The sequence below is a fragment of the Spermophilus citellus genome (genome assembly GCF_964194105.1).
Source record: "Spermophilus citellus genome assembly, chromosome: 2".
Lineage (NCBI taxonomy): Eukaryota > Metazoa > Chordata > Mammalia > Rodentia > Sciuridae > Spermophilus > Spermophilus citellus.
Genome location: NC_138183.1, coordinates 147285680 through 147305032, shown reverse-complemented (window position 1 = coordinate 147305032; position 19353 = coordinate 147285680). Strand labels below are relative to the sequence as shown.

Sequence of the window (19353 nt, the reverse complement as noted above, 5' to 3'; positions counted from 1 at the left end):
CACAGGTCTTGTCTGTGTGTTCAGTTGATTCCTTTTGGTTTTCTGTACTTGGCTGATGTCGTCTGCTGTCAGCTTTGATTTTTGATGACCAAGGCTCATTTAGGGTTTTTATTTCTGGTGCTAGGGCCTTGTGCATACCAGGCAAGACTCTACCCACTAGTTACATCCCTAGCCCAGAGGTTTTCTTTTTTCTTTCTCCCTCCCCCCCCTTAAATTGAGGTAAAATACATGTAACATATATTTTACTATCTTAATCATATTTTCTGTTAATTGATATTAAGTATATTCATATTGTTGGACAGTGTTGCCACCATCCAGGTACAGAATTCTTTTTATCTTGTGAGCTGGAACTCTGTCTCCATTAAACGTTGACTCCCTAGCCCTCTCTCTCCTGAGCCCCTGGCAACCACCATTCTAATTTCTGTCTCTGTTTTTGACAATTCTAAGTACCTCACATAAGTGGAATCATACTCAGTTTGTCTTTTTTTTTTTTTTTTAAAGAGAGAGTGAGAGAGAGAGAGGGGGACAGAGAGAGAGAGAGAGAGAATTTTAACATTTATTTATTCTTTCTTAGTTCTCGGCGGACACTACATCTTTGTATGTGGTGCTGAGGATCGAACCCTGGCCACACGCACGCCAGGCGAGCGCGCTACCACTTGAGCCACATCCCCAGCCCATCCCAGTTTGTCTTTTTGTGACTGACTTATCTCACTAAGCATATGGTTCTCAAGGTTTATCCATATTTCTTTTCAAGGCTGAGTGATAGCCCATTGTATGGATATACCACAGTTTGCTCCTCTGTTTGTCCCTTGATGAACACTTGCATTGCTTCTATATTTTGGATATTGTAAATAATGCTGCTATCCATTACAAGTTTCTTTCTTTCTTTCTTTTTCCCTGTCACAGTGTTGGGGGAAATGTTTGCACTTGCTAGACGAGTGCTCTACCTCTGAGCCATATCCCTAGTTTGGCATTACACACTGTTTAAGGATACTATTTCCTGGTCAAGAAATACCATTAACTATGGGCTGGTCTTGAGTAGAATAAGTTTCTGGTAATCCATAAATGGAAGGCAAGTCACATTCATTTTTTTTCTTCCAGTGCCTACCAATGAAGAGTGCAAAGCTGCACATCTGTCCTTCCCTCTCTGTCTGTTGGCTCTGGAGTGCCCTTGCAGAGTGTGTGCTGTTGAGGTGGGGTTTTAGGGGGCTTTGCCCAGTGGTTCTGTTCAGATTGTATGCAGTTCTCATCTCATGGCCTCTTGTCATTTTGGTCTTTGCAGCTATGGAAGTCTGATGATTTTGGCCAGACCTGGATCATGATTCAGGAACACGTGAAGTCCTTCTCTTGGTAAGTTGTGTCCTCTCAGAAGTCCTGACTTCTATACATCCTTTCTGCACTTCCGGCTACCTCGTGATAGACAGACCTTTTATCCTCACCTGTAGTGTGAGGCATTTAGCTCAAGGAATAAAATTTCCAGGCCCAAGAATTAGCACTGCAAGTGTAATGAACTCATTAGTGGGGATGAGGAAGGAAAGTCGCTCGTGAGAGGAAGGGGAGAGCTCTTGCATTTTTCATCTTCTCCGGGGACTCAGGGGAAGCTTGAGGCTCTTGCGTGTCATGTCATAGAGCTCTTAAAAACTTTCATTTTTAGAGCATCATCTCAGGAGTGGGGATTTTCCTCTCTATAAAATTCAGGCATTTGTTCACTTATAACATTTAAAAAAAAACTCTGCTAAATATAAAACCTAGATACTTTAGGGTATAGGAAGTTGAATAATGTATGGATATGGTTATTAAGGAGAATATAGTTTAGGAGGTAAGAAAAGACATATTTCAGATATATAACTTGAATTATGAAAGAAGCACAGAAGTACCAGATAGAAAGAGAAGCCATAGAGGGATCGTGCCTTCCAGAAGGGATGGCTTCATAAAGGTAGTTGCCCTCCATCCAGGATGCACAACAGGTAGGGGGTAGCATGGCAGGAGTGGAGGAAGGAATTTCAGACAGGAGCAGGGTGGCATGGGCAGATGTGAGGCCATGGTACTTGGGTGCAGAACACTGGCTCTTCTATTGGGACTGGGTATTGGGGAAGTTTGAAAAGGGGAATTGGTATCCGAATCTACAGTGCTTGAGAAAGGGATTTGACTGAGTTCTGGGTACAGCGGGGTGCTTTGGAGGTTATTGAGGCTGATCATGCAATATGTTTCTGTCTGGTTATTTCCACTTGGCATAAAATAGGCTGTGCTTCAGGAAGGACAGTCATTTCTGGTCATGCTTGCCTCTGCCCTTGTGCCATGACAGTTATTCAGTGTATGACCTTGAACACGAGTTTGTGTGTGTGCAGTGCACGTGTGAGACAGCTTTCCAGAGGCAGGATTGTGGGGTTGGGGGGTGTATCTGAACTGCTCTTCCGCCTTGTTCACATGGGTGACTAGAAAACTTAAGGCCTCCCAGACTGACCCTTGGCTCTACCACCCTGAGCCAGCCCGTCGCCTCCCTCCCTGTGTCAGTTTCCAGCTGGTCAGGGCAAGGAGTGTGGAGTCCTCACTGGCTCCACCTGTCACGAGTGCTGTGGGCCCCACCCTCAGCATAAGTCCCAGGTTGACTGCGCAGCTGCTCCTGTGCTCTGCCGCCACTGTCACCCAGTCAGTCCTGCAGTCAGTTCTCAGTCCACAGCAGATCTGTCCTCCTCAGAACAGGTCACACCAACTTGTTGCTCCTCTGTGAACCCTTTTGATGCACTGAACTGTCATTTCTCCTGTGCATTTCTACCGCAGGATGTGTTTTTTCTGCCTACAGTGCTCCTCTGTAGGATGTACTTGCTGCTTATTCCCTGCTTCATTAGGTACCTGCTCAAACAACTCCTTTTAAAATGAGGCCTCCCCACAGGATCTTATGTGTTGATTTGTTTACTTAAAATAAATTTTACTGTGTGTATTTAAAGTATGCAGTAGGATGCTATGAGACAGGCATAGTGAGATGGTTACTATAGTGAAGCGAATTAACATAGTTATCCTGGTGTGTATGTATGTGTGTGTGTGTGTGTGTGTGTGTGTGTGTATGTGAGAGAGAGAGAGAGAGAGAGAGAGAGAGAGAGAGAGAGAGAGAGAGAAAGAGAGAGAAGAGCTGCTAAAATCTATTAGTGAAAATCCCAAATGTAATAGAGTATTTTCAAGTATAGCCCTCGTGCTGTACGTTAGGTCTCTGAATTTGTTCATTCTGCACACCTGGCTCTTTGTATCCTTTGACCTAGGTTCTCTCCACCCCCCATTTTATTCTGTCTCACTCTATATTTGACTTCTCTTCATTTTATCTATAAGTGAGATCATGCAATATTTTTCTGTCTGGTTATTTCCGCTTGGTGTAATGTCTTCTGGGTCTATCCACATAATACACGTCTCCTCCTTTACAAAGGTTGAATACTATTCCATTGGGTCTGTCAGTTTCTTCTTTCTCTTTTCTGTCAGAACACACGGGTTGTTTTCATATCTTGGCTGTTGTGAATAATACTGCAATAAACATAGGTCTCCACATAGCTTTATGAGGTGGTGCTTTTATTTCCTTTGGGGTACATACTCAGAAGAGAGAGTGCTGACTCATATTGTAGTTCTATTTTTTAATTTCTTAGGATCCTTCTTACGGTTTCCACAATGACGGCACCAGTGGGTGTCCCATAGACAGAGTTCCAGGTTTCCTTTTCTCCACACTATCCTCAACACTTTTCTATCCTTTGTCTTTTCGATAATAGCCATTCTGATGTGTGTGACGTGACATATAAGAGTAGTTTTGCATTTCTGGGGATCCTATTTAAAATTGCAACTATTACCCTATTTCCAACCTACTATATTATATTCATTTTTATATAGCACTCTTTAGTATTCTGACTACAATTATTATGCATATTAATTATCTTTCATAGAACAAAAGCCGCCCAAGGGCAAGGATTTTTGTTAGTTTTATGCACTGATAAATTCCCCCCAAATTGTGACTTTGGGAGACATTGCCGGTTTTTTAATGGAAAGTATCAAATTTATGCTTAGCAACTTAGAACAGTGTCTTTCTTCACAGCTAATGCTTTAGGTAAGAATGAGTTTTCTCATTGTAGCTTTAATTTGCATTTCTCATTATGAATGAGTTTGAACATCTTTTACTTGGCCTTAAGGATCATTTTTTTTGTGTGTGTATGTGTGTGTGTGTGTGACATGCCTGTTCATGCCCTTTGCTCTTATTTCTATCTGATTGTTAGTCTTTTCATTATTGATTTCCAGAAGCTTTTTATATCTTTGAGGTTAGCCCTTTGGTTGTGATATGGGAGGTTGTATGTGTGCATATTTATATTTGGCGGTTTGTCATTTGTCTTTCAACATTTATGTGTAGTTTTAGTTCTCATTAAATGGCCCAACATGATATAGATACATGTCTGTTCTTCATTTAAACCTGGGTTTAAAGCTAAGTGTCTTGATGTTACTTCCTTAGTACTTGAGAATGGTGAAGATGAAGCTGGTACAGGGAGGAGCCACCTTCTGACTCCTGTGCACTTCCTTCATAGAGGGAAGCTGTTTCTGATCCCTTTGTCATTTTCCTGAGCAGAGGTTGGGGATCTTAATGAAATGATAACTGAAGTATCATTCAAGAGCAGTCTTTACCTAAGGAATACCATTATAACTTTCATTTGCTTTTAATTTTAAGGGAACAAATTGATCTTTTATTGGTTTATGGAACTAATGGAATTAATTAATTAGCAGGACCACTAAATAAATTCAAGTTTAGGAATTTGTTGTATTTCACCTTCTGCAAACATGCAGGTGTCTTAGAAGGACCTGGTCTATCTACATGTCTGGCATTGGGATTTCAGGTTATGTTTGAGGGACATCCTCGTTGGAATCATAATAAGTGAGTGTCATCTGACCTCTCAGTATTATTACATTTATTCAACCATGCTTGGCAGCCTGGGAGCAGAAGGAGTGAGAAATGCCAATGGTTATGTTGTGCAGAGCTGGAGATGGGCAGCATAAGACAGCAAGATACCCATAAGGGAGGGACTCCAGGATGCCCTTCTCTTCTCCCAACATTGTGTTTGAAACTCTGTATGAAGTAATGAGATCCATTCCAAAATTCACCCAACCTGAGTGGTTTTACACCTTTGTCAGAGTTAAAATGGACACAAGGAGCTTGAAATTGAATGTGATGCACAGGGGCGAGGCACCCCTGAGGGATTGGAGGTGAGACTTAGGATAGTGCTCACAGATGGCGCTGGGATTGGAATTTCTGAATTGGAGGCAAGGAGAACAGGAAGCAACTATGAATGAGCCTAAGAAATTGGAAGACAAGGTAATGGCAAAGAACAGGAACTTGTATGTAGGTGGAGCAACTTCCAGAAATGGGAGGTCCAAATATGGGAGTGTCCCAGTTCTTTCTATTTCTACATGTGGGCCTTCTCTTTCAGCTAGGCAGGGAATAATACAGAAGAACTCATCTCAAAATACCTCAAGAAAGGTTCCTTCCTCTCTGCCTTTTAAAAACCCCAGCAGCCTCGTTTTAATTTGCATATCCTCTAGGCTAGAGGAAGTACTTTAATCAGTACTTCTAATTGTGGAAGAGAAGAGAACATGCCACCAGCCACCCACACTGAGCATCTGATAATGAAGAATAGATTTCTCCCACGTTAGGACCCAGGCTGCTGGTTTCTCCACTACTCTGCTCAGAGTCCAGATTGTAGGGTAAAAGTCAAGTCTTCCCCCCAATGTAGAAAGAGGCTCTTTTTCTATTTCTTATCTTTCTCCCCCTGCTTTTTTTTTTTTTTTTTTGATGTGGTTGATGTTCTCAACAGCCCATCTGTGAAGGAACTCGAAATGATTGCCTCCATTATTCTGAGCACCATTGCCCATATGGAGCCAGATAAAGACTGTTACCTCTGCCTCTCCTCAAGTCATCACTCTGAAAGCTCCTCGTGAAGCTCTCTTCCTGACTTTTCAACCCTTTTTCTCATTTGCTAAGTGGTCCGCCTGGTGTTGGTGTCTTTGTGAATGTTAGGAAAACGTGGGCAGGTCAATTCCCTTCCCAGCTGCCACATGGGGCCTCTTTCTGGGGATACTTGTTCAGAGCTGCTTTCCAGTGTAGTCTGACCTTATCATTCTGCAGTAAGAATCTGTCATTATGGACAATGGATCCAGTGCAGCAAGTGTGAGTTCAGCTGGGAGCCTAGTAGGCTGAAAGGCAATCTGAGAAAGGACCTTTGAGGGCATCTGTGCTTCCTCTGGGAAGCTTGGACAACACATGTACTCCATTGTGTTTGAAGCTCTGTATGAAGTAATGAGATCCATTCCCAAATTCACCCAACCTGAGTGGTTTTACACCTTTGTTAGAGTTAAAATTGAATGTGTTGCTCGTGTTGGGAGAAGAGAAGGGAGCAGTAGGAGAAAGATTCTGGGAAGAAGGAGCTTTGAACTTGATCTTGGAGGAGAGTAGGATTTAGTGGGGGTGATTAGAGTGTATGCTGAGGGTACTTCTGCACAGGGTGTTGTGTCTGCAGAAGCACAGAGGCCTCCCCTTTGAAGGACATCAAGGATATCAGTGTGTATGAGAGAAGGCTTGCAAAGGCACCTTGCTGGAGTTGAAATGCACTGGTAGGATGACTCCAGATGGTGTGAATCAGTGATGTCACTGGGGAGCAGAAAGGACAGGGACCCTGGGACAGAGCAGGTTCAGAGATTGCTAATGTGGTTTCCTCTAATGCTGCATCTTCTGAGGATGTAGCATCTTGGGAAAACTCTCCTTCATTCCTCAGAGGTTCTTAACTTGAGGCTAGAAACTTGCTGACAACCTCAAGCAATCCATAGTTTGTTTATTCTGAAATACTCCACCTTATGCTTTTCCTTCTTTTTGCTTTTCATGAGCAGGGTGAGAGCTTGCCTTGAGCTAACTAAACCCACGATGCTTTGGAAACAATGGTAGCGACACAGAACACTTTGCAGATGGCAAGTCCTCTCCCTCTATGCTGAGCCAAGGAACAAAGGGATATGTTAGAGGCACAGAGAGTATCATTTGTTGCTTGTAACAAATGGTAGCCCTAGATTCTAGTTGATTGCATGGCAAAACCTCTATGCCTTCAATGATTAAATATGAAAATGATAACACCTTTTTCCCCCTCAGGGGAATCGACCCCTATGACAAGCCAAACACCATCTACGTGGAACGACATGAACCCTCTGGTTACTCCACAGTTTTTCGAAGTACAGACTTCTTTCAGTCCCGGGAAAACCAGGAAGTGATCCTTGAGGAAGTGAGAGACTTTCAGCTTCGGGACAAGTACATGTTTGCTACAAAGGTGGCGGTAAGTTGAATGCCTTCAGAATAAACTCCTTTTAAATTTCCTTAGCAAGGTTTGGAATTCTGTGCAAATAGGTGAGTTTGCATGAGCAGAGATTGGCTCACATGCTTAGGGTAGCTTGGCTGAAGGACTGTGGACATTGATGAACGTCTCCAAAGGGCTTGGAGGTGCTGGGAGGTCTGAGGAGTGGAGTCATCAAGGACAAGCACTCCGAGTGTCTCCAGGCTTTAGAAATTTGGTCCTCTCCTGGTAGCCAAGCCTCCTTGACAAAGACATGTTTTGAAATCCCAGTGAAAAGAACATAGAAAGGAGGGGTGGAGCTCAGTGGCTTTTTTTCCTCTTAATCCCACTGCCTTATTTCCTTCAAATTTAGACCAATTTCTTTGAGATTTTTTTCGACACGTTCATTTACATGGCTAATAGGATGTGTAGTCATTGGCTAGTGGGAGTTAATGCTCAAAGAAAAGCAGTAATTAAGCTTCCAGCTGTCAGTAAGTAGCTTAACTCTCAGCCTTTGGGAAAATCTTCCTCTTGATTTGATGTGTTGGAGCCAGATGCTGAAATGGAGGGCTTGCTCATTTAAAACCAGAGTTGATTATTTAACAGGACTTGCTGTGCAACTATATCAAGTTCACTCTTTTATTGCCCTGGTGTAAAGGAAAAAACCAGACTCTGCCAAGAGTAAGTTGGGCCACCAGCCTGGGCACTGTAGGCTTGCTTTCTTAATAGCAACCATTTTTTTTCTCTGAGTCAGGCTCTGTTGAAGCCCTCTGATACCTGGGACGTTGCCCTGCTTTCTGTCACTGTTGACCTTAGGGACTGAAATCAGCTGTAATGCTTTCTTCCAGGTTCTCATTTATTTCTGTAATTATTAGCAGGCCACGCAGAAGTGGTATGGTTTCATAGATCCTACCAAGGTCAACCCTCTTGGTAGGATCGATGGTAGAGAGGGGGCCTCCCCAGCAAGAAAGCAGGGAGGAAGGCAAGGATAGTGAGAGAAGGTATGGATGCTAAAGGCAGGAGGCATTCCCCACTACGTCCCCTGTAAAACATTTTTTTAAAACCACTGAATTAGGGCTAGGGTTGTAGTTCAGTGCTTGCCTAGTGTGCGTGAGGCCCTGGGTTCACTCCCTGGTGCTGCAAAACAAAAACAAAAACAAAAAAAACCCCAAACCATTAGGTGCCATATGCATGCTTGTAATCCTAGCTACTTGGGAGGCTGATGTAGGAGGATCTCAAGATCGAGGCCAAACCTGGCAACTTAGGGAGACTGTCTCGAAAAGTTAAAAGGTTTGGGGATATAGCTCAATGGTAAAGCACCCCTGGGTTCAGTACCTAGTACCAAGTTAAAAAAAAGAATAAACTGACAATTTTTCTTCTTTTAGACTGTTTGCATTGAGTAATAGACATTGCATCACTCCCTTCCTGCCCTGTCTGCTTCTGTCCATTTCTCTTGTCTCTCTCTCATGGGTGGGTGTGTCCGCGCATACACACACACACACACACACACACACACACACACACAGCAGCCCAAGAACATAAGATGCTTGAATTGCCTTGTGCAGGGATAGCTGATGGGCATTATCAGGTGGAAAACAGGTCCAACCATTGGGCCTTGAGACCTCCTTGGGCAGTCCTGAGTTCCAGTACCATCTAAAATGTTGTCTCCAGTGGTCATGGGCCTTTCTGTGTGAGTTCTTTGAACCTGGAGTTATTATATGGTTTAATTTCTTAATCCTAAGACATAGCGCCCTGTGATCCCCTGGTTTGTCTTCCTTTTCGCCTGGGTTAGGCCTGAGCAGAAGAGCTGTTGTGCATTTCTGTCACCCTTTTATTTCCTGATCTCACACCTAAGGGTTTAAGTTAAATCTCTTTTGGAGCCTTTTGTGTCTTCCATTCCAATCTAACATCTATGTCTGCGGATCTAGCTGACTTATAGAGTACCTGTGGCGAGGTTTTATTGCTCCTGGTCACAGGTAAAATCAGGGGTCTTGTCTATTTTGCTGTTCTGATCATCTCTGATACAGTGCCCAATGTCTTGCACAACACTTGGTACACAGCAGATTTGCAGTAGAATGGAATGAAGGCCACCTTGTCTACCTAACTTAAAAAGCATAGACTGGTAGATTTTTGTTTTTACTTTGGTGGGTGGTATTATGTTACTGGTACTTGAAAGTCTGTTGTCAATTCTATATGGTTTATTTATCTGCTGCTGATAGCAAAGTGGTTGTAATGTGTTGGCCTCTCTCTCCTGGATGTGGACAGGCCTCCAGGTTCCGAGGGCAGTAGTGTAGCTTGAGTATGATATGCTAGGCCACTAAGGGCAAGTGTTTCTTAGAGCACCTGCAGCAGCATCACACAGGGACAGTTGTTACAAATGCAGATTGCAGGGCCCACATGCACTCTCCCCCCCAAGTATCCCAAAGTTTGAGTCACCAAAGTTTGAGACACTCTGTCCTGAGGCCTTCTGTAAATAGAAAGTTCACACAATAGTCAATTATAATGCCAACAGAACATTTCTCAAAGGATGAATTGATGGGAGAAGTAACAACTGGCAGTGGGCAATGAAATGGAGTTTTCTAGTGGACTGCTGAAGCACAAGGATAAACAGAGTTGGCCTCCGTGGGTTAACTCTCCCAAGGGAGTGCTGAAGCTTTCAAGTGGAACTTTATCTAGGGTCTGCTCACCTCCAAGGCTCTGTGGGTTTAGGGAATTTCTACTGGGGGATGTTCAACAGATTCAAAACAAATTTGGAAAATCAAGGAACTAATTTTACAATCTCAGATGGTTGGTTTGGGGTTGGTCACAATAGATAGCTGCTTCCCTCCAGTGCCATGAATTATAGTCCTTTTCAAGTTACTTTTTAAGTCCACCTGGAGATAGCCACCTGGGCTCTGGAAACTGGGTCTGGTGCCCAGGTCTTTAGAATCTCCTGGTGTTCTGTTTCCTTGCTCTGTCTTTACATGTGCTTTTTATCTGATGCCCTCTAATTTTCTTATCCCAAGTTTAATTTTTATTCCATCAAAATGGTAGGGCCATTAAAGAAACAATGAGGTAACTTTGTGATCTGTTAATTTGATAATAAACAACTGTTAGGTTCTTTCTGGTAGGTAATGGTAGTTGCCCAAGAGGTTGAGGTGGGTGAGGATTAGCTGCTACTTTGCAGTCTTATGATTGGTTGATGGAGCAAGCCAGACTTGGGCATTTCTTGCACAGATGTGTATCAGTTAACAAGGACATGACCTGTGGGTTTGTTGACGCCTTCTGTCCTTTTAGGTGATGTAGCCTCATACCTTACATGATGCAGACTCTGTGTTCTAGAGCAGTCACTGACCAGTGATGGCCTACCACCTGCTTTTGTTAATAAAGTTTTATTGGAATCTAGCCATATTTATTTGCTTATGTGTGGTCCCTGGCTGCTTTCACGCCCCAGTGACAGAACTGAACAGGCAATATGACCCACAAAGCCTAAATTGTCTACTACTGGACCTTTAGAGATACAGTCTGCTAACACCTGTTGTCGGTTACCCTTTCAGCAGGCATCAGGCAACCAGAATCCAAGGTCTTGACAAACATCATACAGATACAGTTCATGTTGCACGCCTTAAATTGTCATGCCTGATAATGTCAGGGTGGTGTCTTTAGAATATTAAGGCGATTCAAATATCTTAGATGCCACTGATCTCCCAAGTGAGAATCCATTTTTATTTTCATGATTCTGGCTAGCCAACCACTATTGTTACTGTTGAAACTCATTCCTAACCCTTATTCTAATTTAAAGTCTCTAATGTTGATCAGAGATAACAGAAAAGTTTAGTAACTGCCTTAGGGTTCTGATCTTCCCGATTAGTTTGCTGATCAAAACGGGGTATGAGTTTTAGGATAATGGACCAAAATTAAGTATTGACATATTATTTGAATTGTGATATTATTTAAATATATGCACCTATAAAGCCAGGTATAAGCACCTAATGCATATAGCTCTTTTAATTGTCTTATATGACAATTAAATTCAAAGAGATTAAAAATAAAACTATAATAGCAATACATTTGAAATTAATATCAATTTGTTATATCACCTGTATTGAGATATAATTTATATATCATAAAGTTCTGCCTTTTAAAGTTTAAAGTTGAATGATTTTTATTTTATTTATAAGATTGGACAATGATTATTACTACTAATTCTAAGTATTTTTATCACCCTCAAAAGAAACTCCATACCCTTGATATCTCCCAGCCATTGACAACCACTAACTTATTTTCTATCTGTAGATTTGCCATTTGTGAAGTTTTGGTGACTAGTTTCTTTCATCCATGTTGTAGCATAGATCACTTTAATCTTTGTTGTTGTTGTTCTAGGGATTGAACCCTAGCGTCCACTGAGATACATCCCCACCTCTTTTAATTTTTTATTTTGGGGTAGGTTTCACTAAGTTGCTGAGGCTGACCTTGAACTTGAGATTCTTCTGCCTCAGCCTTCTGAAATGCTGGAATTATAAGCATGTGCCACCATACCCAGTTACTTCAATCATTATAAGTAACTGAATGGTATAACACATTTTATTTATCCATACATGAATTGGTAACCATTTGGGTTGTTTCTAATTTGGGGCTATTGTGAGTGGTATTGCTGGGAACATTTATGTGCAATTTGTGTGGGGGTACATTTTTGTTCTACTGGACATGTACCTAGCAAGTGGAATCCTTGGGTTATATGGTAATTCTCTTTAACTTCATGAGAAACGAAACTGTACTCCAAAGTGATCACACCATTTTACATTCCCACCAGCAATGGAGAGGGTTCCAGTTTCTCTACATCCTTGCCAACACTTGTTATTGTCTGCCTTTTTGATCACAGCCATCCTAGTAAGGGTGAAGCAATATCTCATTATGGTTTTCATTTACAATTCCAGACGGCTAATCACATTAAGCATATTTTTCATTTACCTTTCGGCCATATATGTATGTTCCTTGGACAAATGTCTGTTCAAAACCCTTGTCTATTTTTAAATTGAGTTTCTTGTCTTTATTGTTGAGTTATTTCTTTATTTAACATATAAGTACACAGTTTGCTAATATTTTCTGTTACTCTGTGAGTTGTCTTTTCACTTTTTTGTGATAGTTTCCTTTCCAGCACAGAAATTCTTAATTTTGTTAAAGCCCAATTTTTTAACATTTGTTGTGCTATTGATGTTTTATCTGATAAACTATTACCTAATCCAAAGTCATGGAGAGTTCCTTTTAGATGTTTATATTTTAGCCCCTGTAGATGTCTATAATTTATTTTTAATTAATTTTCTATAGAGTGTAAAGTAGGTGCTCATCATTTTTAAAAAATATGTGAATAACTAATTGTCCTAGCACCAATTGTTTAAAAGACTATACTGTTCCCTTTAAACTATCTTGGCCTCTTTCTTGAAAATTAATTGATCATGAACATAAGGATTTATTTCTGAACTGCTAATGCTGTTCCTTTGATCTAAATGACTGTCCTTATGCCAGCATTACACTGCCTTGATTTCTGTAGGTCTGTAAGTTTTAAATGTGGAGGCTGTGAGCCTTCGACTTTGTTCTTTTTTGAGTTTGCACTGGCTATTCTGGGTTTCTTGTGTTTCCATAGTATTTTAAGATCAGCTTGTCAATTTTTGCAAAGAAAAGCAGATGGGATTTTGACAGGCAGTGCGCTGATTCTGTAGATCAATTTGGAGAGTATTGCTATTCTTAATAATACTGTTTTCTAATGCAAGAACAAAGGGTATCTTTCCATTTGTTTGATCTTTAATTTCTTTCAACTGTATCTTCTAAGTTTTCAGTATAGGAGCCTTGGACTTCTGTTATAATTTTTTCCCAAGGATTTCATTATTTTGACTCCATTATAAATGATTATTTTCTTAAGGAGGTCTCCCAGGCTCTGTTCATTTTTAAAATTATTTTTTTTCTCTCCTCTCCTCTGATGAATGCATCATCACAATTGACAGCTCTTAAAGTCAGTGCTGTTTGCTTTCCTGCCAGTTCAGATATGTTGTTGAACCCCATTAGTGAAAATTTTTTTTGAGTTATCCTTTTCAACTCCAGAGTTTGTTTCCTTTTTAAATAACTGTATTTACTTATTAATATTCTCTATTTGATGAGTCATTGTTTCCATACTTTCCTTGAATTCTTTGTACATAATGTCCTTTAGTTCTTTGAACATACTTATGGTAGCTGATTAAAATGTTTTGTTTGCTTAGTCTGATATTTAGGCTTTCTCAAGGATAGTTTCTATTGACTACTCTTTTCTCTTGTGAATGGGCTACTCTTGGCTGTTTCTTTGGTTGCCTTGTAATTTTTTTGGTCAAAAATTGACCATTTTAAATGCTTCTCATATCAAAATACCCACTGTTCAGGGTTTTTTTTTTTTTTTTTTTTTTTTTGTTGTTGTTGTTGCAGCAGCTTGTTGTTATAGTTTTTTTTTGTTCAGTGAGTTTTCTGCTCTGCTTCTGTAAAGTCTATATTTTTGATCACATATAGCCACTGAAGTGTCTGATAATGTAGTTTAGCAGTCAGCTAATGATATGTCAGATTTCCTTAAATATTTTGAATGAATAAGTCCTTCAGCCTTTCTTTAAGGCCTCTGGGTTTGTGTTGGGGGAAGTCTTCAATGCCTTGGCACACAGTTCCCAGAGCTGCCTGTGCAGAGTTTCAATGCTAGCTGGAAGTAAGAGGTTAGACCCTTTCCAGTTCTTTCCTAAGTGGTACTTGTGGCTCTGATGTGCTTGACCTTTTAGATTCTCAGGAATCTTGGGGAGCTTATCAAACACAGTTTTTCTTATCTTCCCTAGTTTTTCCTTGTAAGCTTAGCTCAGTTTAGCCCCAGCGGCTAATGCTGCCCCTGGAAGTTGTGAGCCACTGTTTTCCATAGAAACCTGGCTATCGGGCTGTTTGTACCTTGAGCTGAGTCAGGTTATTAAAGATGAGGCCTGAGAAGTGGCTTTCCTGTGAGTCATCAGGCACAGCAGGGACAGCTTAGTTAGGAACTATGGGGTTTTGGGGAACTGCAGACCTGTTCTGTTGGCTCCAGTAGTGAGGCTGCTGGTTTCCACGGCCATTGTGGTTGTGAGGCTGTGTGTTTCCAAGGCAACCGAGGTGCTAGAAGGAGGGGAAGGGATCAGAGCAAGTGAAAACATGGCAAAGTTGGCCATTGCCAAGATTCAGGCATTGTGGAACAACTGCTCCTTGGATTTTTGCAAACCTTTATTTGATTTTCAGAAATCTTGAAAAAGTTGATTCTGAGAATTTTTGGCAGTGTTTTTCTTGCATTTACAGGTGAGCCGATTTTAGAGTTCTTTAGTTTCTTTAGCCTGCCGTTTCAGAAATGCTTCCATTTATCACCTGGGAATCAACCCCTGGGGTGCTGTACCACTGAGCTATATTCCCAGACCTTAAAAAAAAAAATGCTAAATGGCCGAAGCTGGCCTTGAACTTGTGATCCTCCTGCCTCAGCCTCCTATGTTGCTGAAATTACAGGTATGAGCCATTGTGCCCAACTAACTTTATTATGGACCCTTTCCAAGCCTGACAGAAGAACAGTTAATAATGTTATGATCAACCCATGTGCCCTTATCCAGTTCCAATATGACCTATATTAGCCAATCTCTTTAGCTGTCTACTTGCTTCTTACTGTTTTCTTTAGGATATTTTAAAGAAAATCACAAATGTTATATTTTATCCATGTTTTTATTATTTTTATTATGTTTTGAGATGGAGTTGCCCAGGCTGGTCTTAAACTCCTGGGCTCAAGTGATCACCTGTGTCAGCTTGTAGCTGAAGACCTACAGGTCCCACCACCATGCCTGGTTTCCATGTTTTATTCATGATGTTCAGTATAAACAACATTCATGTGAATGATGAGGTTTCACTGAAACTTTAAAGGAGAATGTGGAACTAAATGCTAAGCCAGGGCTCAGGTGCTTGGGAACTGTTGTCCCTGTGCCACCACATGCCTTGGGACACCTCATTTCTTTCACCAGTTTTCCCAGCTTACTCTTTAGGTTGAATAGCTCACTGCAATATTCTTAGGCCTTCATATTGATAAGAATGTGTTATTTATTTACTTTCTCTTTTCTTCTTCTTGATCCTTAGTTCTTTTTGCTAATGATATAATCTTAAATATAAATTTAGGTTATTCAGATACTTGTATTAATTTATTTTTAATCATCAGGACCTAAACTAAAATTTATTAATTAAAACATTTTTAAAATTAATTAAGTTAAAAAGTCTTATAAGTTCTCAGACCCTGTAAGATTGGCCTAGATAAACACATTCAAATAATTCCTAGTTGTTTATGGAAGTGTGTGCTGGTGGATATTAACTAGCACAACCTTTTACGAGGGCCATTTTGTGATATCTGTCAAAAATAAAAAGTTTTGACCTAGGTATTCTTCAAGGAATGTATCCTGCATATAGCATTGTGCAGTTCTAAAACTGGTAAAATATGCGAGTGTGTTCTTTGAAGAGCACTTCTGCAAATAACCTAATATGCCCTGAGTATCTCTTAAATGGAAAGATGTCTAAGATATACACCTTAATGAAAAAAGTGTGGTCATGGAGCAGTAAGGTACACTATTCATGGGAAAAGTTGTACCACGGTTTTTATATCAAGACCCAGTTTGTGTGTGAAAGTTAGATTGCATGCATCACTTTGGAATTGTGTTTGGTGACTGATAACAGACTAGAAATAAAGTAACTTATATTCAGTTTTTAATGCTGTTTGGGGAGGCAGGCTAGGGCTGGTGTCCCAGGAATCCAGGCTTCTGTCTTTCCTTTCTACCATCCTGAGTAATGATTTCCATCTTCAAGATATCCCCTGGGCTTTTATCAGTTATGAAGAATAAGGAGGGATAAAAGGCCAAGTAGTACCTCTTCCTGATGATAAGTCCTCTCCAACAGCCTTCCTAGAGATGCAGTATGGCCCTGCAAGTTGCATCTTAGTGACCAGTACTTAGTCATATGACCATGCCCAGCTGCACACAAAGTAGAGAACTGTGGTATTTTATTCTGGGTAGCAATCAGGGGAACTTTTTGTCCATGAGGAAAGGGACACTGGGTGTCGAGAATAAGCACAGCAGAGTCGCTATGTAACCATGCCTGTGGGGGATGGCACAGATGGCTGGAAGGATGCATAAGAGCTGTAGGCTGGTGCCCCCTTGTATTCTGGCTCATGGTTTTAGAGTTTTCAGACCATAGTCATCTGCCTCCATTGCTTATAGGCCTGTGGCAGGGCGGAAACATGGCAGGAGGGAGTGGAGGAGAAAAGCTGCTCACTTCATGACAGCCAGGAAGCAAATAGAGAGAGAGGGGCTGGAGGCAAGATATAGTCTCCCTTCAGCTAGGTCCACTTCCTTGGTTTCCACCACCTCCCAGGAGTCCATCACTAGATTAATCCCCTGCTGAGGTGAGAGCTCTCATGCCCACTCACTCCCCTAAACATGGCTGCTTTAGGGGCCAGTCCTTCAACACAAGAGCATTTGGGGGAACATTCCAAATCTAACCATGATGTTTATTAAGAAAAGCATCAAGGCTTACAACTTATAGTCAGTAGTTTGTCATAGTGTAGTTACTAATGTTTTTCTTGGTAACTGTGAAATAATACAATAACTTTTTAAGAATGCTTTCGGGAGTGAGTCTGAATTGTCCTGGTTTAGGAATAATTCTCCCAGAAGGTAAGGGGCTGGATGCATTTTGAGGTTTTTTTCTTTGTTGATTGTATTATGTTTGTGATTTTTGCATTTAAGAAGTAAAACTGGCTTTGAGATATACATTCTCAATTCTCAGACTTCCCAGAAGTCATTATTAAGAACTTTTAACTCATGTTGAGCCTGATTGTCACTGAGAAATTTTTTAAGCAGTAAAAATGGAAGTAGTGAAAATAAATACTAAGTATAATATGTATATTTCATTAGTATTTGCATGTTCATATATTATTAAGGATTTATATATGTGTAGGATGATGTACAATAATCATCTGATATGACTAAATTTTATTAATTTAATGAGGGCTTTTAGAATTTATATATAACAATATTGTTATGAAGTCTTTTCTCACTCAGGTAATATGTTTTTACATTTTTTTTCCCTGGTGGGGGCCATGGACCTTAAACCCAGGAGCACTTTACCACTAAGCTACATCTCTAGTCATTTCATTTATTTTTTTAAGTTTTGAGGCAGGGTCTTCCTGAGTTGCTCAGACTGGCCTTGAACTTGAAATCCTCCTTCGTCAGCCTCTGGAGTCACTAGGATTACAGGCATGTGCCAACTGGCTATTGTTTTTATATTATTAATGGATTTATCATTTCATGTCACCTCATACACAATATAAGCTATGAACATGTTTTTCAGGGTGCTGTTTTTGAAATGCAGTTTCATGCTTCTCTACATCGTTTCTCTAAAACAATCTAGTGATTGTTTGAAATATTTATACTGTCCCAGTGAATTATAAATAACTGTGTTTTTCAGCTTGATCCTCATGTAGTGTTTATGGGACATACACTAATGTAGGGTACTCAGTTGTTATATTACAGATAAGATGGTGTGTTCCTGACTCTGTAGGAACTTAAAATTGTTAGTAAACAGCAGACTTGTCTAGAATAAATAAAGCCAAAGTCACCTCTCTGCCTGGGGAACCCAAATTCCAGTAAGTTTAATGGTCATTTTTGTGTGATTATGTCCATATAAGGGTGTGCCACCCTGTGTCTCTCCTGATAGATATACAGTATGTCCTTTAATTTTTGGTCATACACTTTTTTTTTGAGCTGGGAAAACAACAACAACAACACATAGAGATTTTTATGGCTGTAATTATCCTTTTTTGAGGCATAGGCCCTTTTGAGAATCTGATGAAAGATGTGGACTCTACGTTGCAAAATAAAGGAGTGTATATGCAAAAAATCATATGTATGTGTGTATGTATATATGTGTGTGTGTATGTATATGTGTGTGTGTATGTATATGTGTGTGTGTATGTATATGTGTGTGTATATGTATATATATATGTGTGTGTGTGTGTGTGTGTGTGTATAATATATATAATTTATGGCGTTCCTGGACCATTTAAAGCCATCCACAGGGAAGTTATGATCCAAGTAAACTACTCATTTTATGGATGGTAAACAGAGGGCTGGAGAGATTTCCTGTTTTCCTCAGGTGGTAGAGCAGCCTCTTAATCTATTGCTTATTTACCAAGATTCTAGAAGTGAGTTGAAATCTCCGAAATACAGAGATTCATCATTCTCCTCTACCACAAAATATGTATATTCTCCCCAAAGGCCATACCTAATGAGAAGTATTGAGAGATTGGAAAATAGAGTCAATGAAGATTCCCTCAAGTCTTGGTGTAAATTAATCTCATGACTCAAGCATCCTCGTATGCCAAAAATATGAGTAGGCAACTGTGCATGGTGGGATGGATCTCACCCAGGCTGGTTTGGAGGCTGCAGGCTGCTGGCACTGTGGCCTTATTTTACAACCGTCTCCATCTCCCTTGCTTGCTCCTCCTGAGTGTCGCAGCCCCATGGCCCACCCTAAGCCCACGCCATCTAATATCTGTGGAATATTTATTTCTAGTAGCTATTACAGTCCAGGTGTACAGGATAAAGTAACCCATCCAGTGAGAGCATGCATTGCAAAAATAGGAATTTTCAGGTACGGTCTGTATTTTGTGTTTTTAGTAGAATTGGAGGGGTCTGACATGTTTCCCTTGTCACTTGTTTTGAGCAGCTATCATCTGGCACAATTAACTTTTTCCTCCTCTTCCTTGGCAGCGTCTCCTGGGCAGTCAACAGCAGTCTTCTGTCCAGCTCTGGGTCTCCTTTGGTCGGAAGCCCATGCGAGCAGCCCAGTTTGTCACAAGACACCCTATTAATGTGAGTGAGGTCTGCTGGAGGGTGGGAAGAAGGCTTACTGCCTCCCTATAGACGCCCTGGGTAGGATGTCCTGTGGATGTCCTGCTGGGTGGGTTTTTTATGGAGGCTCCCTGAAG

General features: G+C 40.8%; 1 protein-coding gene across 1 annotated transcript in view; it reads left to right on the top strand.

The window, feature by feature from the left end:
* The window catches only part of SORL1 (sortilin related receptor 1), a 162934-nt gene that overhangs the window by 33409 nt on the left and 110172 nt on the right, over window positions 1-19353 (top strand). Inside the window, exons 5-7 of the mRNA XM_081281228.1 lie at window positions 1283-1350; window positions 7157-7337; window positions 19136-19237. Of these exons, the coding sequence (XP_081137354.1) occupies window positions 1283-1350; window positions 7157-7337; window positions 19136-19237 (351 nt within the window). The remainder of the gene's footprint in view (window positions 1-1282; window positions 1351-7156; window positions 7338-19135; window positions 19238-19353) is intronic.